The sequence below is a fragment of the Nycticebus coucang genome, chromosome 7 (assembly GCF_027406575.1).
Source record: "Nycticebus coucang isolate mNycCou1 chromosome 7, mNycCou1.pri, whole genome shotgun sequence".
NCBI lineage: Eukaryota > Metazoa > Chordata > Mammalia > Primates > Lorisidae > Nycticebus > Nycticebus coucang.
The window spans coordinates 57,945,668-57,970,963 of NC_069786.1; the positions used below are offsets into that span (position 1 = coordinate 57,945,668).

Genomic DNA, 25,296 nt, shown 5'->3' on the forward strand with positions numbered 1-25,296 from the left:
AAATCTTTTTTTTTTTGGTTTTTGGCTGGGGCTAGGTCTGAACCCGCCACCTCCAGCATATGGGACTGGCGCCCTACTCCTTGAGCCACAGGCGCCGCCCGGGAAAATCTTTTAATTTGTTCATGTAAAATCTTCTAAGGAGATTTAGTGAAGGTATTACTCATCAGCAATTTTGCTGAGCTTTCTGCCTGTAAGTCGGTATGTGAGCACATACGGTGAATTGATATCAGAGTCACTGGGTACCGAAGCCTTGGCCACAATTCACCACAGTGATGTCTTAAAATTGAATTTCAGTTTCAGCAGATACTTCAGATTTGCCTGAGCAATATCAGAGACAATGTACTCATTATACAGTAGACATGTGTCATTAACATGGATGAGGTCCCAGTCCCCAGAGGAACCTGTACACCATCCAGAGGGCAGGGGTAGTTTTGCCCAAACCTTTGACATTGTGCTTGCCCTTGGGCAACTTGCTGATGTGTGAAGCATGCTTCATTCATACATGTTTCCAACAGCAACTTCTCCCAACAAGATCAAGCCTATTGGGTCTCCCTGAGACATATGGCAATAGTTGGCACTCTTGGAGACCATTTTGGCAAAATAGATTCCTTTACCAAACATGTAGCCCATCACAGGTGCTTCAGAAGGGGCTATCCATAGACCCTGGAACAAGATTCCAGCAAAGTTGATAGTCTAGGAGCCATGCCACCGCAACCTTCGGTTGTGAAGCTGCTTAAAAGGTTTGTACCTCTCTCCTTCACACTCTATCGGAAAGGTACAACTTCTAAGTCAAATGCACTGTGTGTGGTGGCATGAGTGTTCTTAACATATTTCCTGATTATCTCAGTTTCTTCAGAATCTTTGTCAACCACCTTAGTGTCGGTTTTGAACTTCTCATAGTTGACATTGATGGGATCCTTGCTGCTATCATCAGACCCACCCCTGAGCAGGTGTAGGTCTGCTCAGGGGTGGGTCTGATTTTAGGCCACCTCAATGTCTAGCAGGTTGTCCATCATTTCTACTTTGGGTAGAATGAAGCTGCATGCTTCCTACATTGTTCAGGAGTGGAAGTTTCTTCATCCCAAAGTTGTGTAGAAGCAATTTGACAGATGCAGAATCTAGGAATCACTACTGCCCTGGGACACTGCCTGCTGGACCTCACTGAGGATGGAGTGTGTGGCTTGGATCTGTCTCTTGCTCAGCCTCTCCAAGGGCATCTTCCGAAGGTGGATCTCATATTCCACCATAGTTTTCTTCATACTTTCCATATCAAAGATTATCTTAATAAGCTCCTGACCTGGCTTGGGAAGCTTGGACTTGGTCCCTGGGTTTACTGTCAGCTTCTTTGCCACCTCTTCATCCTGGCCATAGTCAATCTCCAGAGAGTAGAACTTTTTGGGAAACTTGGTGAAACTTTTGGAGTGCCAGGTACTCCAGTTTTTTGTTCATATAATTTCACAAAGTACTCAATGGCATCCTCTTTGGATGGCATCTGCTCCAGTTTGTTGCTACCAATCACCATGCCCATGCAGCCCCAGGCCCAGAATATCCAATACCTGCTTTCCTTGGCATCCTCCAGAAGCTGCAGCTTGTAATAGGAGTTGGTTTCTTTAACAATATCTACCAGACCAATGGTGGGGCTGAAGAACTTCCCACCTTTTCCCAGGATGTGTGGAGAGTGTCCCGGACCAGAATCAGGATCGGCAGCTGCCCCTCCTTTAAGAGTTAATTTCATTCTCTTTTCAGATTTGTTGATACTTTCCTCCTTTATGGGGCCCTTGCTGTTTTTAGAGCACGCAGACCCTGACTTCCCTTTTGGGACTGCTACTTCAACAGGCTCTGCCTTCACCTCTGCCCCCCAGGGAGACAAAATGTATACTGAGAACGATTCTGGAAGGCTCTTGGTGGAGGTGGAGACATCTTGGAGGAAATCCTCAGACACAACACGAATGTTGGCTTCTTTTACTTCCTCCATTTTCTTATTCATCTTTTCTATCTCCTTTTTCGTACTGATGTACAGGGAGGCCTTGTTGGTTGTCCCTGTCAGTCTCCCCCCAGGTTTTTCAATCATGGCTTTAACTTCATCCTTGTTCTGGTAAAGCTTCCCAAGAGTCAGGATTTTCATGTTGGATAAATGTTTATCTGCAGGGGCAGAGGAGTTCACAGAAGCAGGTGCTGAAGCTATAGAGGGTGGAGGTGCCGTTGCCACTGGTGTGCTGGTTTCTGAGGGAAATACATGGTCTTGCTTTTTGGCCTTCAATTTCTTGAGATAAGAGATTTCTTGAAATTCCTTTGGGGGTCACCCATTCTTTCCACTGGGTGTCTGTGTCTTGAACATACACTTGGTCCAGACAGTGAAGTCCCCAGTACAGTAATAATCTCTTGAAGATCAGCTGGTCCAAGCATTCCTTGCAGGGAAAGAGGGCACCAAATACCATGCCATCAGCTAGTTGGTCCAAAATCACTGACTCCCCAGAAGGCACTTGCTGCTTGTTGAAGATAAGTAGTTCTTTCAGGTCATTGGTCGAACACACTTTCTTTAGCTCATCCTTGATGTTAAAGATCAGATTGTTCTGGGCCTTGAGGGCCTTTTTAAGCTTACAATCCTTGTCTTTTTCTTTTTTAGATTTCTTGTTGGTCACTTCATCCATTCCATCTACCACATCACCTGTTCTCTTTCCTTCACTCTTGGCTCCCTGGAGCTGCTTGGTCAGGGCTTCTTTATCCTCAGCAGTGAAGAGGCTAAAAACCTTGAGTTGGCTTGTGCTATACTCAAGAGGAAACCCAGCTCCTCCCTTTTCTTGACAGAGCAGCGTGGGTGGTAATAGTGATTAATCATGCCCAGCTGTGGCTTCTCTGGGTCCAGCATCTTCTTGGACAGGCACATCTGGCCCTTTTCTATCTTCTCCATACACCTCTTGCATGTGCTTCTGTTAGACTTGGTAGACTCTGCTGCAAACTCTCCCAAGGGTTTCTCCATCTTGCTGCCACCTCCAGATGGCCTTTGCTAGTCACTCCTCCAGCCTCCGAGGTCTTCTTGACTTTCTGCTAGTCATCCCACCACAGCTCAGAGAACCCATCTACCTCCACGTCAGGGTGCTGGAGAGAGTGGCCCACCTTCCAGAAGCAGGAGAAATGGTACCAGTGTAGGACTTTCTCATTGAACATGGGTGACTACACCATCATGGCCACCTGAAGAGAGTCCTTCAGGATGCTCTCACTGCATTTCTTGCAAGAAGCACGCCCGCTCTCGGCATACTTGACTCGGTAGAACTTATATGGGGATTCCACCATCCTTACCCTCATGCCATTGCAGCTCCTGTTTTTTTGTTTTTATATAAACAAAATTCGATATGTTCATTCGATCTGAGTCCTTTTATTTAACTTAATTCTATAGTTAAAGATATAAAATTCTATACAAGTGTTATGGTGAATATTCCTTAATAATTTTTTTGTTTGGGTGTTTTACTTTTATCTCTTCCTATTTAGAGAGAGTCTACAGTTCTGTGAACCTATTTAGACTTAAATTAGGCCAACAAATCCCCATACTATAAAGATGATACCCAGTAAAATAAGACTTGGATATTTCAACTCTGACTGTGGAAATATGCCTTTGAATTTTTTTTTTTTTTTTTTTTGCAGTTTTTGGCCAGGGCTGGGTTTGAACCCACCACCTCCAGCATATGGGGCTGGCGCCCTACCCCTTTGAGCCACAGGCGCTGCCCTTATGCCTTTGAATTTTAACTGCCCGCATAATATTCATTCTTTCACTCTTCCTTACTTATAGACTTCTGCTTTTGTATGGGATCCAATGTATCCAGGTGAAAGACAATACTTCTCAGCCTCCTTTGTAGCCAGGATGGGTCATGAGACATATTTCAGTGTAATAAAACGTAAGTGAAAATCTTTGGGTATTTTTGGGAAGAAATGTCTGCTTTCTCTGAATCAGTGCATTTGTTTTTGGTTGTCATTCTCTGTTCTTGTATTTCTTCTTGTTTTCCTCTTCCTCTTCTTGCTCTTTCTCTTCTTACTATCTTTCTACTTTTCATTCTTCATCTTCCCTGCAAAGTAGATAGGAACTGGGCGATGGAGCAGCCATGTTTCAATCTTGAGGTATCATTGGAAGAAAGCCATGTGTTAAGAAGGCAAAGCGGGGCAGCACCTGTGGCTCAGTCGGTAAGGCGCTGGCCCCATATACCAAGGGTGATGGGTTCAAACGCGGCCCCGGCCAAACTGCAACCAAAAAACAGCCGGGCGTTGTGGCGGGCGCCTGTGGTCCCAGCTGCTCGGGAGGCTGAGTCAAGAGAATCGCTTAAGCCCAGGAGTTGGAGGTTGCTGTGAGCTGTGTGAGGCCACGGCACTCTACCGAGGTCCATAAAGTGAGACTCTGTCTCTACAAAAAAAAAAAAAAAAAGGCAAAGCAGAACAGAAAAGACTATGTGGTATTACTGATATGTTTATGCTTGGACTTCCTGTCTCTAGAATTCTCATTTTGTAAAAAATATAACCCTTTTTTTAGTTTAGTCTCTGTGGTTGAGTATGTATTATACACAGTGAAAAGAATACCTAATATATGTTCAACCCCATTTCTCCACTTACCTGACTTCTCACTCACTTATTTACCTTCCTTTCTCCATGGCATCTCTTAGCTTGCCTCTTGAAATTACAGGCAGATTTTGACCATTGGCACTCTTTTGAGCTTGACTCATATTCCCTGTCTTGTGGTCCCCTCATTCATCCACCCCAGCTAAGGATCAGTTTTATACCTCCTTCCTGTGGTTCTGAAGACTGCTTAGTTGGAGTCTGCACTGAGATGCTCTCAAGGTTTTGACTCCACTGTCATGAGAACACACACACAGAGGTATATATTTAATTTCTAAGTCAAATCTTAGTTTAACATGGGACCAGTTTAGTCACCTGTGGGTATACTGGTGTGGAAAGCATAAAGGCAATAATTTTCATGAAAGAAAACATGGTGGACAGCAGAGAGTTGCCCTGAGCTCCTTTGATTAGAACTGTGAAAAATTTTGTACTTTGATCTTCTGTTGAATGTCTTAACAATCAGCATAGCAGTCTTCTACCTAAAATACAAGGAAATGAACCAACAAAAATCCTATTTTAAGAACATACTTGTGTAGCATACACTTGTGTTTGAGTCTTCATCGTCAAGATGTTTTGTAGGGAGATATGAAGGGTTTGATTCTGGAGAAGCTGACAGACATAATTTTGATACAAAGGGTAACTTCTTTCCTGAGCAGCTCTGTGACAACCATTTTAGAATGAGGACTTTAGGATCCTATTGTATTGGAACTTCATTATAAGCCAAACACAGGTGAATGGACAATTTTAATGTTATTTTTTCACATGAAGAACTTAGTCCCAGAGGGTTTAAATGGTTGCTCATAATCTTATAGCTAGCAGTGGCCTTTAAGACAATTCTAGTCTTAAATTTTCCAGTTAGCTCAGAAAATTCTCATCCATCATTATGTACATGGTTGGGAGTGATTACTACATGTTTTCAAATTTACTACTGCTGATCAAAGCATAGAAGTAATTTTGCAAACTCTGGAATGTTATTGGTGGTAAGTCAACCTTATAGGAGCACTGTAAAGATAGAGAAAGAGAGCTGACAATGCTGGATATAGTGAAAGAAAATCTCAGGCTTGGCAATCAGCATCAGACTGGCCCCAGGTACTGACAATTGCAGGATAGGGCAACCAGGTGCCAGGCTGGTGCAGTGTGTAAGTACAGTGGGCCTGAAGCAAGTGCCTGGCTGTGTACAATATGGAGTAGGGTATGTAAGCATGCCTAGCTATGTTCTGGAAGCACTATTGGGAGCTGGAACACACTGGACCCTTTAGGAAGAGGCAGCTAATACTTAGTTCCAGAAGAAATTTACCTTTTTGATCAAATATTATCTGATAACCTGCTTTTTCAAGAGAATCCCAAAATCAAAAGTTTTGCATCAAAACCCTGATTTTTCTAATGTTGGCTCAAAATGTTCAAGTACTGCGAAGTCATGTCTATGCAGCAGCTTGGACTTGTTGACTCCCAGCTCCAGGACAGGTTTTGTGAAGGAACAGGGGCATGAGGAAGGGGATCTACAGAGAGAAAATGGACAATGGCAAAGCACTTCAAAATTTTATTAGTGTGTCTTCAATACATTGAAAGCTAAGCATTTTACAACAAAGTTTTCCATAAGAAAATTCTCTTTCCAGTTTTAGCAGTGTGATTACTAGTTCTTCCTTTCTCTTGTCATGATAATGAAGATATGTTGTGATTGGAATAATTTACATTTACAAATTATATCATAGAAAAATAATTTCATTGCTAACTGTAAATAGGTTGGGGTACTTCATCAAAACCGGAAGAAAATAAGAGAATCCAGTACTTTCATATTTTAAAGCTGATATTTTAGCAATATTTCAATAACAGTTTATTCCATTTACAATCTTTTGGCTATACAATGCTAAAAGAAAATTTATTTATTGGCATGCAAAGCAATATGGCTTTAGAATACACCTCTTAAATTTACAGAACTTAAAATTTCAAACATCCCAAGTGACTGGCAGACAATGTTGGGAAGATGGTCTTGAATAATGATGTACTTATTTCCTAGAGATAAAAAACAAAAGGCAATGATTAAACATAACTCTACATGTAATAACCAGGTAATACAAGTAATTTATATAGGAAAAATTTCAATGATTTATTTTGATAAAAATTATCAGTCACTTCATCTGTAAATCCTTCCATCATTTGGACTCAAAATATTTTCATGTAAAGATTATTTATCCTGATGTATTCTCATTAGAAAAGATTTATGAATAATTATAAAAAACAATTAAAATCCATCAAGATAAGTGGCTATTTAGGTGTTCAAAAATTGGTATTTTTGAATACAATTTTTGCTACTATGCTTACTAAAGTATAAAATACTATATGTATTGCATTTCACCTTTGTGATAAATTTTAGCACATATAACAATTTTTAATGTGACATGAATATGTGAATTACTTAACACTTCCATGTTTGAGTCATATCTGTGTTCCCAGTGACTTATCTATCATCGATAGTAAATGTTTTTGGAATAAATGAATAAATGGATAGAAACTATAATGATAAAAAAAAAATATATAATAGTGTACTCCAGGGGTCCTCAAACTGCAGCCCACGGGCCACATGAAGTGGTGTGAATTGTATTTGTTCCCGTTTTGTTTTTTACTTCAAAATAAGATGTGCAGGGCGGCACCTGTGGCTCAAGGAGTAGGGTGCCAGTCTCGTATGCCGGAGGTGGCGGGTTCAAACCCAGCCCCGGCTATAATAAAACCACAAAAAAAATAAATAAATAAAAATAAGATGTGCAGTGTGCATAGGAATTTGTTCATAGTTTTTTTGTTTTAAACTATAGTCCGGCCCTCCAACGGTCTGAGGGACAGTGAATTGGCCCCCTGTTTAAAAAGTTTGAGGACGCCTGATGTACTCTCACATGATTTAAACGTGTAATTTTTTTTATATAATGTGAGGTAAAGAGTCGTGCTCCCCCATATGAGCAGTGTGACAATCAATATTTATTGGTAAGTCCTGATGGTTTTCAGAATTAACTAAGAAGAAGTCACCTGTCAGTGATTTTATTTTGACGCAACCAGTTTATAAACTCCCTGGTGGCAAGATTATCAAGAACTGTGTTCATCTCATCAGAGAAAGAACCATCAGCATGTCTGCGGCCAAGTTCTTCAACAATGATGTCTTCTTCCGGGAAACTAAGAAAGCGAGAGTTAAAATTAGTGTTTTGCTAGACATTTTCAGTAAATCCTTATGAATCACAGATGTCATCATGAAAATCATAAAGGTTCTATTTACAGAAGGCCTACCAGGAAGTTCCTCAAAACCCCATGTGAACAGGTGACAGTTGGAAAAGTATTAGGTCGCAGAGCTGTGATCAGAAACCAAACCTGGATAACTTTTTTTTTTTTATTGTTGGGGATTCATTGAGGGTACAATAAGCCAGGTTACACTGATTGCAATTGTTAGGTAAAGTCCCTCTTGCAATCATGTCTTGCCCCCATAAAGTGTGACACACACCAAGGCCCCACCCACCTCCCTCCTTCCCTCTTTCTGTTCCCCCCCCCATAACCATAATTGTCATTAATTGTCCTCATATCAAAATTGAGTACATAGGATTCATGCTTCTAACCTGGGTAACTTTTTAATATTTCAGGTTGCTTCAAAGATTTCAGTATATTGGCAACACAGAAGCTTTTGTCAAAGACTATTAATTTGTCTGTGAGTCAGCAAAATATATCATATCCCATAAAACCAGAGATTGTCAAAACAGCCTGACAGTAGTATTAGGGGTTAAAGCTCAGTATATTTTAGAAAATATACTGAGAAAAAAGAAAGAAATATATATAAAGAAATATATATATATTAGAAAATATACTGAGAAAAAAGAAAGAAATATATATAAAGAAATATATATATATATATTTTTTCTTTTACTGGTTTCCCATAGAAGACTTTTCAGTATCCCCTTAAAATACCATAAAATATCCTCAAATGTAATTACTTTACCATTGGTTTTGTAAGTTAGATTGTTAATGTTTTAAAAATCAGCCATGATACCTACTTCCCTTTCATCTTGAGATCTGATTAAGTCTCAGTAAACTTGTTGTAAATCTAATTTAAAAGTAAAAGTTGAACGGAAATTTCTTGGCTCTCATATTTCAAATGCCAATCGAAATGGTTCCAAGAAAATGAAATGGTTCAGAGGTCTTTTGTGTTAAGATCCAAGCAAGTAACTAATGGTCTTAGTCTCATTTTCAGCCTTGATTATTTAATGGGAATCTATCATTAAAAAAATCATTGTTAAATATGTAGATGTTTCTGCATATTTGTACTTTTCGTGTCACTTTATTAACATCTTATGTTTGGTTCTTTTCAGTCTTCACATTTTTATCGGAACGTTTATTAACACATAAGTATGTGTTGATCACATATGTAAATATTTAAAGTCAAACTTTAAATATTAGAAGTTTTATTTAAATACTTAAATATTAAAAGTTTTCAGCACTCTTTCTTCTTTTTCCCTCATCTCTGATTTTCCTGGGACAATCCTAGCTTAAGCTTGTCTCAGGTAGTTATCAGAAGCACAGTGTTTACTCTCAGAGGTGTCCCAGCTTGGACAAGAAATTCATCCCTACCATAACAACACAGCTGTAAAGAGAAATAAAAATGGAACTTATATGGCTCTATTTTAATACTCCTTACCAAAATGACACAGATTACACTTTTTCACCAATAGAAGTTCTTTCTTTGAGTTGTGAGATTATACTAATTGCTTCTGTAATCCAGACCCAGATATAGATAACTGGAGTCTTAAATTTTATGCATCAAGGAAAAAAAAAAGTCAAGTAAGAATGTACAGACTTACTCTCGCCTTCCTCGGCCTTTCACCAGCCAAGCGATGAATTCCTTGGCAGCTTGGCCTTCCAAATAAGAACTTACATCACTGGTAAAGGTCCCTTCAGCATGTCTCTCAAATTCATCATGACGTTTGGCAATGTTATTCCTGAAAGAAATGTGAAAGTTAAATTGAAGATCTGTTTCTTTGGCAATATGGTTCTCACCTATAAGTAGTGGCAACTTCGGGTTCGGGATTCTATATAGAAAGGGTGTAGGAAGTTTAGGAGGAGAGGGTGGCTGGGGGATTTTTTTTTGAAGCTACATTCCTTTTCTGGATTGAAGATTGATGGGATAGGGCTAATTACAATGCAGGTGCTAATCTCTCCTCCCTTCCCTGCATACCCAGTTCTACCTCCCCCTTCTTATCTATGTCACTGGTTATTCAATCTGCACCTTTTTTTACTTTAGTCTTGATGGGTTGGTGGGTTTAGCTATATGCTGTGCTATGCTAGTGAGCAAGGCAGCTGTTATTAGTAAGTATGGGATTAGAATTAGTTAATTGATTCAAGAGAAAGCAAAGGATTACTTCAAAATGTCATCCAAAGGACCATGTGATAGTGGATTAAAGAAAATACGTTCTGCTAGCAAAGAGGAAAACAAGGGCGCTGAGCCCACCTAAGCCTCAAATGTGTGCAGAGCGAGCTGAGGAGGTGACCCGCAGCTGCTGCCAGTCCACCCTCTGTGTATCACCCCTGCAAGGTGTCATCCAAAACATACAGCAGACACTGCCCTGGAGTGAGGATCACTTTACATTAATGTAACAAATTGTGGCATTCCCACTCTAGAAGATGAGGACAGTTGTTTTCATTTTTTTGAAATTTGTGATTTCTCACATTTCACTATAGTCCTTGACAGGAGCCTCTCCCAAAGTCTGTTCTCCTCACGACAGCCATCTTCCTGCAGTCCGACGCTCCACTTTCAGAAACTTTGGTTACAAACTCTATTTCTTCTATTCTTCCTTCTCGCTCGAGCTCTCTCTCCGTCTCTCTCTCATTCCCTCTCCCTTTTCCACTCTCTCCAGACAAATCCATGTCCTTTTCCTGATTTTCAGATTCTTTCAGCTACTTTGTATGCATAACTTCCTTCCCCTGTGGGCCACTCTCCAAAAAAAATTGTGAAATTCCACCATCTCTGTGAAACCCTTGCGGATAATTTCCTCCAATAGCCTAGATGCAGCAAAACCCCAACACTCGTCAAAGAAAATCCAACATTAAAATGTATGTCTTACGATAGGCTTGTGTACTTACTTGCTGCCTTCTCTCTTTATGCGGTGCAGCTAGGCTGTAATTTTTACATGCATATCTTAGATTTTATTCTACAAGAAAAGGAATGCATCTGTTTCCATTCCTTACCCTTGGCTAGGGGATAATTTTAATATGATCACAGTCATAGGTTTGAACCCCAGAAGGAAATGTTATATATGCTCTATTTTGGGAGTAGAAATTAAATTCTTAACCCTGCAAAGTCCACAAAGATCAGTTTTCAACTTTAAGAGAAAAGGGGTTAAGAAGGTAGATATTACTAAGACAGTTAAGATAATTTGAAGATAATTTAAAGATAAAGATAATTTAAAGATAATTTAAAGTCTACGTTTCATTGGCAGGTGGGTAAGAGGTTTGGAGGGGTGAGGGGTGAGACTCAGAGGCATAACACAAAGTATAACATACCAACCTTGAAAATCATCAAAATTGAGAGTTTATGGACACTATTTGATGAGTATGATGACTTAAGTCATGAGAAATTGTAGATATATTCAGTATATTTATTTGTGTGCAAGTTTTGGATCAGGTTTAAATTTTACCTGTTTCTCTTGGTATTCATCAACCACTGCACAAAATCTTGGGCACGCCTGGAGTCCAGATACTTGCTGTAGTCACTGGTAAAGGTGCCCTGCGAATGGCGCTTGTCTTCATTCATCTGACCAGGCTCAATGAGCGGGTCTGTCTGGGCAGCTGAGAACAATCTGTGAAGAACAGTGATTAGTGCAACATGAATCTCCCTTTGAGAACAGACTCACTTCAGAAGCATCTTCACTGCAAACCCAGGGTGACATGAAGCAGTCATATTTCAGTAGGCAGTTTAGAGAGATCTTAGTTTGTCAGGGAATCTCATAGTCTCAGCATAGTTGAATACATTCTTATTCCACACTCTAGTAGAGAGTTTCTAAACTGACATTTTTTCCCCAATAGGATTAAATAAATCTTTTCTGCTAATTAATCTACTCATGATTATGCTAATAAAGACAGAAGAGAGCAGTGACTTGAATATTTTAAAAGAGTGAAGAATCTCAAATCATTTGTTTAGGTGGCAGATTTTTGCTCCTAATTCTGTTTCGCGTGTATTTTTTTTTCTTTTTTTTTTCAGTATTTGGCCAGGGCTGGGTTTGAACCTGCCACCTCTGGCATATGAGACTTGTGCCCTACTCCTTTGAGCCATAGGCACCGCCCCTGTTTTGCGTGTATTAATATAAAACAGGCTTGGTGCTCGTAGCTCAGTGGTTAGGGCGCAGGCCACATGCACCAGGGCTGGTGGGTTCGAAACTGGCCCGGGCCTGCTAAACAACAGAGACAACTACAACAACAACAACAACTACTACTACACTACAAAAGCTGCATGTTGTGGTGGGCACCTGTAGTCCCGGCTACTTGGGAGGCTGAGGTCAGAGAACTGCTTAAGCCCAAGAGTTTGAGGTTGCTGTGAGCTGTGATGCCACAGCACTCTACCCAAGGTGACATAGTGAGACTCTGTCTCAAAAATATATATATATATATACACATATATATATAAACAGAGCACTTACCTAATTACATGGCAGCTAATAGTGGAAGGAAAACAACTGAAAGTTCAAAGAAACACAAGAAAGAAGACACTTGCTAATCTGAAATGGAGCAGTGAATCATCCACATGCCAGTAATCAACAGTTGGTTGGCATGGTAAACATATGGGAAAATAGTCAGTGTGAGTAATACTCAAAATGAAATATGATTTTTACCTGTCAAATTAGCAAAGATTAAATACTGGGGAGGAGCACTCTGTACTGCTGATGGGAGTGTGCATGTGTATGAATTTTCTGGAACACAAGTTGGTAAGATATTATAAAAGGTTTAAACTCATTCAAACCCTTCAACACAGTATTTCTACAAGTAGAACTGCAAAAAATAGTAAGAAATGTTGGGAAACGTGTACATAAGAAATGTTATTTGCAAAATTCTTTGTGGTAAAATTTGAAGACCTCTTAATGTCCAATAAGAGGAATAGTTAAATGAACATGATACATTTATAAGATCTAATAGTATGCAGCTTTACATTATAGCTACACTAAGCAGATATTTGTAATGATAAAATAAAAAGCTAATAATACAATATTAAAAAAAAGCATGATGCAAAGCTATATAGTAAGCTCAGGTATGTTTATGTACAGAATATGTAAATACAGAAAAATAATACACTAACCTTTTTATTTTAAATAATTTTCTTTGAACAGTGGACTTTTGAGTACTTCCAATTTTTTGAACATTTTTAGCATTTTCATCATGAACGTGTATGACTTTTACAATTAGCAAGAAACATGCCCATTTTTAAAAGGAATAAAAAAGAGAAAAGAGTTGATGTGAATAAAATACTCTACTATGTAGTGTGTGAGTGGGGAATGGATAGGATCATCGGAAGAAATCGAAGAACTATAATTTCTCATAAAAATATTTTTCAACATTTCTCACCCCTTTGGTTATGCAAAAACACACACTCTGGTCTATACTTCAGAAAAGTGTGGCTTTATCACAATGATAATGCAAAAATTGTGCAGAGTATTAATTTGAATTACTGAAACCCTACTAACTAATCATGGCTTCCACAAGCTTTATTTTAACCACAGTGCTATGTATTAAAGCTAAAGATTTAATACCTGGATTTCTCTTCTGTGTTTTGAAGGGAACGTTGCCAGGTGCCTTGTACCAGCATCACAAACAATCCAGCCACAAAGTAAACGCTTTTCATCTTTGCTGCCTGTCAGAACACAGAGTTGGGGAAAGGGAAACAGACGACCGTTTTTAAACATGTCAGGCTAAATGAGTTCGACTTTGACTAGGTTGATATTACAAATAGAAAGAAAAACCTAGTTATCAATTTTATTCTGATTATATTTCAAGCTGAATTTCAAATATTGGATTGTATTATTACCCTAGATTTTTTGGAGGCAAGAAAGAATACAAAAGATGTATTCCACCATTAAGCTTTTTCATTAATGTAGGACACTTCTGTTAATGATTAGAAGGCTCGTTTCCAGACTGGAAATTAAAAATGTCCACGATAAACATTTAAAATACTCACTGTAGATGATATGCTACATATGGTTAGCCTGAATGGCACTTTATCCATCATGCCACCCCCTTCACTATCAGTCTGGCTTTCAATTAATAGTCCTTCACTTCCAGGCATTTACATTATACTGCATTGCAACCATCTTAAAGCAGCCTCGGGCTACAACTTGGCATACCAGCTGTCGGTTCAGATGTATTATTCATTTATATTTTAAATAGTGTAACTTGGTCTAGACTTTGTAATTATAAAGCGGCCAACAGATTTGAGGTATTTTAGGGTGCTTTGACCTGTTCTAAATTAAAGGGAAAAAAATCATTTTAAAGACAAGCAATTTGCAACAAGAACTAATGCTTCTGGCAACGTGAACAATCACGACTAAGAAACTAAAAGACTTGTATCAAAAAGAAAATTAGCGCTTGTTTCTGAAGTCTTGGAAGTCCCCAGGTGGGTTTATAACTGGACTTAGTCCAGGATGTATCATTCACTGCTAGTGACACTGTAGACTTGGTTGTAGGACACACCTGATTGCTTGTCCTTTATATCACAAGCAGATGTCCCATGAAGTCACAGGATGCCAAGGACTCAACAATGCAGCGTGGAGAGGGACTGGGATCCATGATTGTGGAGCAAAATGTGCCCACAGAGCAGCTTTTCTATTTTCTGAATGGAAACCTCAAGTCCAGTTGTGGGGTTCTCTCTGCTACTTTCAATCCCAACACTTTTTTTTTTTTTAAATAGTGGGCATTTCAATTGGAGTATGCTTATCCATAAATAATGAGTATTTTTAGTAAATGACATTTGTTTTGGAATAAATATTTTACAAATATTATCATTTTTAATTATCAATCTCTTCTTTAACATCCTAGCCACATTAACTATCTATCTCTGGCACTAAAACAGAGAGAATGTGATACCTGTAGTGGTAACTTTTTTCTTTAAAATATTAAGCTTGTGGAGATTAGGTGACTAATTAGATAAAGCAACATAACTGGAATTACATATTCACCTTTCTTAATCCATCAACATTAAATTACTAATTTGGCATTTTGTTATGTTTCAGTTTACCCAGCTGGCAGATTTTGGAAAACTTACCATATATCTAGGTAGTATTTCTGATTATAACTGTCAGTTATGATATCCATGCTTTCAGGAACATTTAAAAACTAAACACTTGTATTTAAGATTATGCCACTACTGAAAAGTTTCTTGGAACAAACTGAAAACTGTCAACTTAGTACCAAATAATTCCTTCTACCTCGAGTCCCTAAGGCATTTGCAATATCTTTTGTTATGTTCCATTGAGGTAGATTTAGAGTAGATGTTATTCTGCCACTTTGGGAGCTTATGGAAGAAGAAGCAACCATAAAGAAATGAATGTTGAATGTCTAGTACAAGCAGTCAAATTAATCCTACTGAAAGAACTGACTTTTTAAAATCTCATTCATTCATTTTGTGAAAGTCTATGGAATCATGAAAAAAGTTAAGGATAGAATTATTTAAATATTTGAATACCAGTGCTGAGAAAGTAAATATTTATGGCATTTTAGCGTCAAATCTTATTCAATAAGAAAAGAATTCCCAATTATTCTACCCCTCTTTAGGGGGTCTAAGGAGAGTCTGAAGTTTTCTAAGAACCACAAATTTCTGCTTGGATTTAAAAGGAAAATACAGCAACAAAAAAATGTAGAAAGTCTTTTAGAAAGATTAATCTTAGACCTAGGAAAGAAGACATTATGCAATATTGTATTCCTAAACATATATTGGCATTACAGGTCACGTAAATACTTTTTAAATGGATTAGCTTATTTCATCTAATAGGTCCTGAGAATGCATGGAAAAACAGGCCACTTAATCATTTACCTATTGAGGATCTTCATAAATTTGTTCTTTGTTTTCTGGAGTTTAACTGGGTTCTTCAGAACATCTTATTCTTTTTTCTAACAAGAAGTATTAAAATTTTATTCTACAGTGTGGCTATTTTAGATTTTATTACTATTGGCTCTTAATACATAGCAAATAATTATTAATCGATGGCTTTGGATTCATCCAAGAAATCCCCAAGGATAATACTTGTTCTCGGCACCATGTACGCTTTCTTATTTACAAAGCACTAATTTCATGGGCTTTGATTTTTTGATAGACTTTTCATAAGAAATTTGAATATTTGAAAGATGACATTGAATCTACTACTTTAGAAAACCAGAGGTTTTAATTGTCAAAGAGCAATTGCTGTTATAGTTTCTCTAATGGACACAGTTCTGCTCAATTTAAAAGGCGCCTTCTGTTCAAAGAAGTAAGCACATCTCTCAAATCCAAGGAAAAATAATTTTTCAAAATGTTACCACTTATTTTAAAACACAGTTTTCTTAACAAAGTTTTGTGACAACAGCATTGATTTAAATTTTTTTTCTATTTTATTTCTTTGTATATAATTATTTCTAAGACTCACTTTGCAGCATTGCTATGTTAAAATACATGTAAATGTATTTGATGTAACCTTTTTCTTCTCAATTCTTCCCTGCCTATAATTGCTAATAAAGTATAAGATAGAAGAATAACACTTTAATTCATAATACATTGCTCCCTTAAAAATAGTGTCCCCAAAGCAGGACTTAAAATTTTAAAATCAACCGATGTTAGTCTTACCTTCTGACACAGCAGAGTGGCACAGAGCAGAAAGAGAGCGAGCCCTTTAGGGGACTCGGGATGTGCTCGGTGTCCTGAGCTCTGCACTTCTGCCCTAGAGTGCACTGCTTTATATACTCTCCAGCTCTGTTTAGCCTCACAGATTTTACGCTGACAATATAAATTTCTCATCTGTAAATAATGAGTTTTTATTACAAATGATTTCCCTCGCCTACTCACTTTGCTCATCTGCATTCTATGCTTATATTGGGTGAGACTTCAGAGACCCGGAAACTATTTACTCTTGTCTCTTTTTTTCTCTTTTCTTTCTTTCTTTTTTTTTTTTTTTTTGGTGGGGGGGTGGTTTGGAATGGAAAGAGCAATTTGGAAATTCACCTTCTATCCTCAGTGAGGTATGAAAACTAAAGTTCTCTAAGTTCTCTAAATTTCAATGTTGAAGACAAAAGACTGAAATTACATAGCCCATGGCCAGCCTATTACGTGAGGAACCTCATGTGAGGTTCTTACTGGTCCTTTGGTTTGCTGCTTAGCCATGATGAGTTTACCTGAATATAATAATTCATTCATTCATTTACCCAAGTAAGAAATCATTCATTTAAAACATACTTATTAAAAATCCTCTCATCACTTCCCACTATGTGGAATTAATTTTTGTTATCTTCATGGGGGAATTTAAGAATGTCACTTAAGATTTTAAGAAGCTGTTTTAAGAACTGGATTCAAATAAAAGGATGAGGCACAATGAAGATTAAACATCCAAGATGGGTGATGATGACAAAAGAGTGTCTAAGACTTCTTTTTCCTTCTACAGTGTGTTTAAACTCTAATTTTACTGATGAGAGACTGGGGTACTAACTACAAAGGAATGAGATGGGAGTAAAACTGTTGAGGGGAGATGCATATTGTCATAGTTCCTGACTTTCATGACCTTACTACTTAGTCCTTTAAAAATCTATAAGATTCAGAAAAATGATTATGGTCACTTTAGAGAGATAGGAAAATGGGAAATAATATGGACAGACAGCGTAAGAATTACTGCCAGCATTATTAGACTTTAGTCTTGCTGCTACCAACAAGCCATGTCACTATGGGCAAGTCACTTACTCTCCTGTGCCTCTGCCTCCTAATTTGCAAAATGAGATGGTGGGTAAATGTCCCTTCTAAAATTAAAATCTTATTCCATATGACAGAATCATTACAATACTTCCTAACTAGATTCCAATATTCCAATATAATCAATTGTGTGATGTACCTGATCACTTGTAAGGAAGTAAATCATTGAGGCAACTGAAGAAATATTCAAAATAAACAATTGTACAATTTGTGCATCAGACCAACTATTGAATGTACAGTTACTTAAAGGCCATAGAGATCAGTTCCGTCCATGTCAAGTTGGTAGACCTCATTGAGGGATTCTTGTGCTGGTGATTTATTGATGGTATAAAGCTTTGCTATTCAAAGTGTGGTCCAAGGACAAGAATCACCTGACAACATGCTATAAGTAAAGAATCTCATGCCCATCTTGTATTTTAACAATTCACACGCATATTAAAATTTGAGAAGCACACCTGTATAAGATATCCATCTCACTTTATCACCTGGGTACTGCTGTTATCTTGATCTGAGGACTGCATCTTGGCACTACCAGCAGAGGGGGTGAAAGAGCAGAGAAAGACGTCAGGTCTTAGGTCAGTAGGGTGACACCTGTAAATGCAGTAATGGTTTCAAAGTGTGGAGTGATTTAATACATGATTAAATTGTCTTTCTCTCTGGATACAAGATTTATAAATATATAAGCTATATTTTTATTAATTGTTCTGGCAGTTTCCGTTTGATTTTTACTGTTGTCTGTCTGAGTAGATGTTTCTTTCTGTCTCTGAGCCTCTGTCTCTGTCTCTCTCCTTCCTTTTCAGACATTGCCTGTTTGTAGAGCAGCCTACGAAGAGAACACTACAAATGAAGTATATAAAGTCTTTATCACAGAACTGGAATCTCAGTAAATACTCTTTCCCAATGTATCACTACAAAATGTATTACTTCCCCTCTTCCCAAATTGCTTTCTATTATTTTAGAAGTGACTATCTCAAATTCTTTTGAGAAATTTTCTATAACTTCACTTCTAGTCTAATAGCACTGATTCTTGGGGCCCTTCAATAAAATAATGATAAGGATTCTGAAGATACAGAAACATTAAGAGTCCCATTGCTCTCCTTTCTTGGAGGGTCAAATCAGGTTTCTTAATGGGCACCGTATTGTCAGAAATTAAGGCTAACATCAACTGCAATTTGGATGTGCAGATCTTTTTCCAGTGACTACCTCAGCACCAGCCTCTAGACTTGACTTGGCCTTCAGTTCTCATCACTGCAATTATTTGATTATTTAGACATGAGGCAAGGAAAGTGGAAGCCCTATATTTATGTGACTAGTGTCATATATGACTTCTTCATAATGCTCAGTACTGAGGCCAACTTCCATGGGCTCACAACCTGTGCAGTTGTACAGTGTTTCATGCTTGCCTTAAGGTTTTCCTTTTACTATCCTCAAATTCTTAATAATTTTTCAGCACGGCTCCACATTTTTGTTTTTGCCCTTGGCCCCACAAATTATGTCGTTGGACCTATGTAGGACCTCCTAGTGTGTGGGGTTATTATATGTTTACTTTCTGTAACTGTTTGGAATACTTAGGTTGGACTATTTGAGAATGGCAAAGATCCAGCTTCGCCGTGCACTTTGGTGGCAAGTCTATGGGCAAGGAAGACTCTCATGTATGGGAGTACAAAGGATTATGACCCCTTTGGAAGGTGATTTGTAATACTTATCAAAATTACAAATGTCTATAACTCTTGGCCTAAGAGTTAACACACTAATTAAGGCTAACACACTATTCCGAAAATTTATCCCATGTGTATTTTTGCATATATATGTAATTATGTATGTACAAGGCTGTATATAATTAGTAACCAGTTGGAATAATCCAAGGGCCCATCAACAAAACACTGTTTAGAAAAAGAATGAGGAAGCTCTTTTTTACTAATATGGAAAGTCTTCAAGATATATTGTTAGTTGAAGAAAAGAAGGTTAAAAATAGGTATATAGTAGGCTACATTTTGTGTTAGAAGTGGAATGGGGAAAATATATGTTTATTTGCTCATAATTACATTTTAAAAATTGGAAGAATACACAAGAAACCAGTGTAAGCCTTTGCCTGTAGGGGGCAGTGAGGAGGAGTGGGGTAGACAGGGTGCAAGGAATATTCTCTCTCCTTTACTCTTGCTCTCTCTGTGTACATATGTATACACACACAGTAGAATCTCTGAAGTGGATCACCCAAGGGACTGTAACAATCTGGCCAACGTACGGAGGTGGTCAATATAAGGAACTAGAGTTCTGTACTGATGTGTACATGTGGTGCATGTCTGATCTATGAAAATTAGGTCAACTTAAGGAGGTGGTCAACTACGAAGATTCTACTGTATTTACAAAACGTTATGTGGTTTGCATTTTTTGACCATCTGATTCTATTACCCATTCAAAACAAACAAAACATGCAACTTGAAAAGGAGTGCCAGTACAAATACCTTGGAAAAAGGTTGAACTTGGAACATAAATTTATAGCTACCCTTTGACCTAGCAATCTAATCCTAAGTATTTTATTCAGCAGAAATGAACACATATATCTACAAGAAGACTTGCAGAAAAATGTTCACAGAAGCATTATTAGTAATAGTTAAAAACTGGAGACCAATGAGCTTTCCATCAATAAGAGAAACATTAAACAAATCATCATATGGAATTCATACGACAGACTACTATTCAGCAACAACAGAAATGAATCAAGAACTGATATAGGAAGCAACATGGGTAAATCTCACAGACATCATGGTGTGTAAAAGAAGATGGATGCAAAAAGCTATATACTGCGTGAATCCAATTATAGAAGTTCAAGAATAGGCAAAACTAAGGTTTAAAAAAGTCAGAATTGTGGTTGTTTCTTGGAAGAAGATGGGGGAGATTTGCGTGGGGGGTGGGGGAGGACTTTCTGAGGAGATGGAAATATTCTATATTGTGATAAGGGTATGTGTTGCCAGGTTTATCCAATTGTCAAAATAGTACAGCTAGGATTTGTGGTTTTTAATTTATGTAAATTTTACCTAAAAGGAACAAATGAACAGTTAAAAAAAAAGTCTGAGGTGTAGGCGGAGGTACAGATGATACAAGTGCAGCAGAATTCAGATGATTGTTGAAGTTGGCTGATGGATAAACAGGGTTTATTATGTGGTTCTTCTCACTTTATATATGTTTAAAACTTTCCATACTAAAAAGTTAAGATAAAATGATCGTAAGATGAGCGTGAGGATGGGGCATCGGCGCTAATCAATCAGTTGTCACTTGGGAAGCTTATGAGTTGGACCTCTCAGTTACCAAGTATTAGTGCAGTAAAGTAAGTGAAGTTCAGAGGCACTGGAGGGAAAAAGCCTTGGGGTAAAATGACAGCTCAGGCTGAGATAGAGGAAAACAGCTGCAGCGAGGGCAAGGAAAGGAAGCCGCCATTTTAAGGTAATGGAATCACGATTGCAGCTCCCTGTTTATCAATGTTGTTCAATACCTGTTCCTAGGTTACACCTCAGCTCTGTTAGATGAAACTCCAGTAGCGGTCAGCCAAGCTTTCCTGAGGAGTCTGAGGTCCATTTCTATTCTCAGAGGTAATCTTAATATACTGTGCTCTTCTTGGGTTAGAAGACTTTTCTCCATAACAAGAGTCTTCGAAAATAGGTGGTGAGCTTTTGAAAGATAAAATAATAATTATGCTAATGAAAAAATTATGTATAACATTTGAGAGAAACTGAGTTTTTAACTGAGTTTTCTAAATCTTTGAAAAGGGTAGATGGTCATTTAATAACAGCCTTTGAAAATTAAAAAACTAAGTATATAGAACATAATAACTCAATGCCCTTCACATCTCTATGAGTGACTTAGTGGGACTGGGGGGCTCCAGGGGCAACAGAGGAAGAACTTCCTGGGAAGTTCTGAGTATGCCAGAGGATGTGAGAAATACCCTTCCTGAGAGATATTTAAAAATCACTTCATGACCCATCCATCTGGAATGATTCTGAGGAAGCCTGCTGGGGTAGGGGGAAGATTCCCTGAGAAGATCCATGGACAGTCTTCCTGCCCTGAGGCTCCAAGACCCTGTAGATAGCCCGCTCACAAGTCTGTGCAGGGGACCGTGTGGCATCATGGCTTTGCATTTGTTGATTTTATCTTTTGCAAGATCCCCGGTATAATGAGATGTTTAAAATTGTTCTAAGTTTCAGTTGTTATTTTTATTCCTAGAGGGAACAAGAAAGAGAAAGAAAACAAAATCATATTTGTACAAAAGAATCTTATCTCAAAATTTACAAGCAGAATATATATTTATATGTATAAATACATATATATCATTGAATACATGTGTTATGCTGCTATTTTTTGCATATTGTAGCTATAAAAAACAAACCATATGTCATTACACTTATCCAACCTCTTGCTCATCTGGAAAGACTTTTTTCCTTCAAGCTTCTAAGAGTCTTTAATGTGAACCAATTAAAACATTGCAATTTTTTAAGTCTTCTGTAAAAGGAAGTAACTTCAGCCATTAGAAAATTTAAAATTTGAAATCTGTACACTAAAAAAATGCAAAAAATGCAAAACAGAGTTTTAAACACTTTTTCCTATTCATTATGCCTTGTAATAAGGCTTGCCCCCTGCCTGAAACTTGTTCAGTGTTGCCAATTCACATTTTATCAGATATATTGTAAAGATATGCTTGGTTTCCTGATGATATTGAAATGATATAAGCATAGAGGGAAGGACAATTTATGAAGACTTCTAGGCTGTTACCCTACTTTTAAGCAAAGCTTTGTTTAATTTCTTATAACCCATTGTTTGGTTATCTTATTCTTCAAGCTCAGAGAATGAATTTCTGCATTTTCATTTTGGAATTAATTACCAAAATGATTTATTTCTGCAGTCAGAAAAATTTCTAGGGGAAGAAGTCCTCTGTACTCTGTTCTAATGCTGACTCTTGTTGAAAAGCAAATTGCTGCTTTGTTGCTGTCTTGTCAAAGGATGTGGAATCTGACTTTTTACTTCCACTTCAGTAAAAATCCTTTTCTCTCCATAAAGTACAGTAAAGTATTAACTGTAAGCCCTTTCTAAGCAGAAAGATATTCTCCCTCCATTCCATTCTTCCTTCTCTCTTTGTCATATATCTGGTCCATGATCACCAGCATCCTCCTCCATAATACTGATCAACCAAACCCTGGAAGTCAAAGACTATGGCTTTTACACCTTCCCACAACTACTAGGCATATTGTATAGTAAAAAAATAAATAAAGGTGATGCAATGACTATCTTAAAATTGGTTTGACTTATTAAGCATCAATTTAAATCTAATGTTTTTATGGACACTTGCCTTAAATAAATGTATTGTTTAAGAACAGTGGATGCAAAAACATGGATGCAAAAAATCAAGTAAAAATTATGAACTGCAAGCTACGCTTCACTAAGCACCTGGGTGATTAGCACACAACACCAACCAGCTGCTTAGTTGCTTACTTAGTAACTTACTTAGTTGCTTACAATAATAACTTGAATAAAATAGAAAAAAAATTCTATATTTTGAAGCCACAGTTTTTTGCAACTCAAGGATGAGAAGCAAGCCCCCTAAGAAAAAGAAATAGCTGACACTGACTGAATACCAACCAAAGGCAAAGCTCTCTGAGTATGTTACTGTCTAATCTTCATAAGACACAGAAAGTTAAATATTTTTGCCTTCATTTTACAGATAATAAGATAGAGGCTTAGAACAGGCAACCAAGTTCCTTAAAGTCACATCTGTACCTCTTTACAAGACCACCCTCCCTTTCTAGAGCAAGGCTTGGCAAAGTAGTCTGGTAGTTTATGCAGAATCTCCTAAGCGCTTCAGAATCTGCTTTGACTGCTGTCTGAATCCGTTCACAGCCACCAGATAGCTAAGATAGCAAGACATCTAAATACTAAACAATTGGCAAATTGGGGTATTTCTAAGTTTAGTTTTTTTTTTAATGTGTATGATTCAGTGGTTTTAAGTACATCCAGAACATTGTATAACCATTGCCACTATCTAATACTAGAACTTTTTCATCACCCCCAAAGAAAACTCCCTACCCATTAGCAGCCTCTCTCCTTCCCCCTTTCCAGCTTTTGACAACTACAAATCTCCTTTCTCTCTATGCATATTTGCCTGTTCTGTACATTTCATATAAACAGAATCACTCAATATGTAGACTTTTGTGTCTGACGTCTTTTTACTTAGCATAATATTTTCAAGATTCATCCATGTTGTAGCAGGAATCAGTACTTCATTCCTTTTTATGGCTGAAAATTATTCCATTATATGTATTTCCACATTTTGTTTACCCATTCATCAGTTGATGGACATCTGGGTTGTTTCCACTTTTTGGCTATTATGAATAATGCTGCTATGAACATTCATGTACAAATTTTTTTCTGGACTGTGTTTTTTAATTCTCTTGTGTAAATACCTAGGAGTAGAATTGCTGGCTTATATGATAACTCTATGTTTAACTTCTTGAGGAACTGCCAACTGCCTTCCAAAGCAACAGTGGAGATTCCGTTTTTTAAGAATCAGATCCATGAGTTTTGGATATATCACACGATTGACTTTTCATCCTTTTCAACGGCTCCATTATTTCACAGAGGGCATTAAAAGAGCATAGGATTGAGAGTCCAGGGGTGGGGCAGGTCTTGGCAAGGAGAAGGGCCCATCCTTATACTTTTCTCTAGACTGAAGTGGGTTGTCAATAAGAAGGAGGCAAGAGGAGGCTGGATGTTTTAAAAAGTCTCTTTGGAAGAGCTGCTCTGCTGAGGGCAGTTGAGCAGGAAGCTGGAAGACCAGAATGTGGGAGTCAGAAAAAGGATTTTCTTAAATTTGGACAGTTTAAGCGTTTTGAGTGCTTGTGGGGCATATGATGGGGATGTGAAGTGATGAGGGGGTGAGTCCTATGGGTTTCCTCTCTGCTTTGTACAGAGGTATGGTGGTGTGAGTGACAATGGTTAAAATAAGTCTAACTGAAATCTTAATTTTTTTCTCTAATTGAGAATAAAAACAATCCTTTTACTGGCAATGAAAATGGATCAAAATAGATATTTCTAAAGTACACAAGAGACTAATTTTCTGGAATATACTATTTTCTTATATCAGAAACTTGAGTGTGCAGATCTAGAAATAATAGAATACTTGTTATTGATTACTTGTACTTAAAATTACTACAACAAAGTTTTTTTTAAATAAAAACAGAATTTTAAAAAACTGCAGTGAAATTTATATAACAAAATCAACCATTTAACGTGAACAATGCAGTAGTATTTTGTTCATTCACAATGTGTTGTAACCACACTTTATTAGGTACCAAAACAGTTTCATCACTCCAAACCAAAAACCCACACTCAATGAGCAGTTTCTCCTCATTTCCCTATCCCTGCACCTGTGGAAACCACCAGCCTCCATTCTGTCTCTATAAATTTACCTATTCTGAACATTTCACATAAGTGAAGTCATGCAATATGGTATATGTCAATACTCCATTCCTTTTTATGACTGAATATTATTCCATTGTCTGTATCTAACAGACTTAGTTCATCCATTCACCCCTGATGGACATTTGGAGTGTTTCCACTCTTTGGCTATGGTGAATAATGCTTTTATGAACATGTATGCATATTTGTTTGAGTAGCTGTCTTCAATTATTTTAAGCATATGGGTAGGAATAGAATTGGGTGATACAGTAACTCTGTACTCAACTTTTTAAGGAGCTACTAAC

General features: G+C 37.6%; 1 protein-coding gene and 1 pseudogene across 1 annotated transcript; both read right to left on the reverse strand.

Moving 5' to 3' along the window:
* Positions 1-261: 261 nt before the first annotated feature.
* Positions 262-3,294, reverse strand: LOC128590142 (poly [ADP-ribose] polymerase 1-like; annotated as a pseudogene).
* Positions 3,295-6,126: 2,832 nt separating this feature from the next.
* Positions 6,127-16,666, reverse strand: GCG (glucagon). Its single transcript, XM_053597332.1, has 6 exons — positions 16,433-16,666; positions 13,371-13,471; positions 11,268-11,429; positions 9,435-9,572; positions 7,621-7,764; positions 6,127-6,615 (listed from the first exon to the last, which is right to left on the reverse strand). Exons 1-6 carry the CDS (start codon positions 16,664-16,666, stop codon positions 6,609-6,611), a joined length of 786 nt encoding a protein of 261 aa, XP_053453307.1. The 3' UTR covers positions 6,127-6,608.
* Positions 16,667-25,296: the final 8,630 nt, after the last annotated feature.

Bases quoted from the DNA above. Each gene is read 5' to 3' on its own strand.
- GCG (XM_053597332.1), bottom strand. From the start codon at position 16,666: ATGCAGATGAGCAAAGTGAGTAGGCGAGGGAAATCATTTGTAATAAAA. The intron at 11,430-13,370 runs GTATTAAATCTT...TGTTCTTCACAG, and splicing joins AACACAGAAGAGAAATCCAG to ATTGTTCTCAGCTGCCCAGA. The intron at 7,765-9,434 runs GTAAGTCTGTAC...TCGCTTTCTTAG, and splicing joins AAAGGCCGAGGAAGGCGAGA to TTTCCCGGAAGAAGACATCA.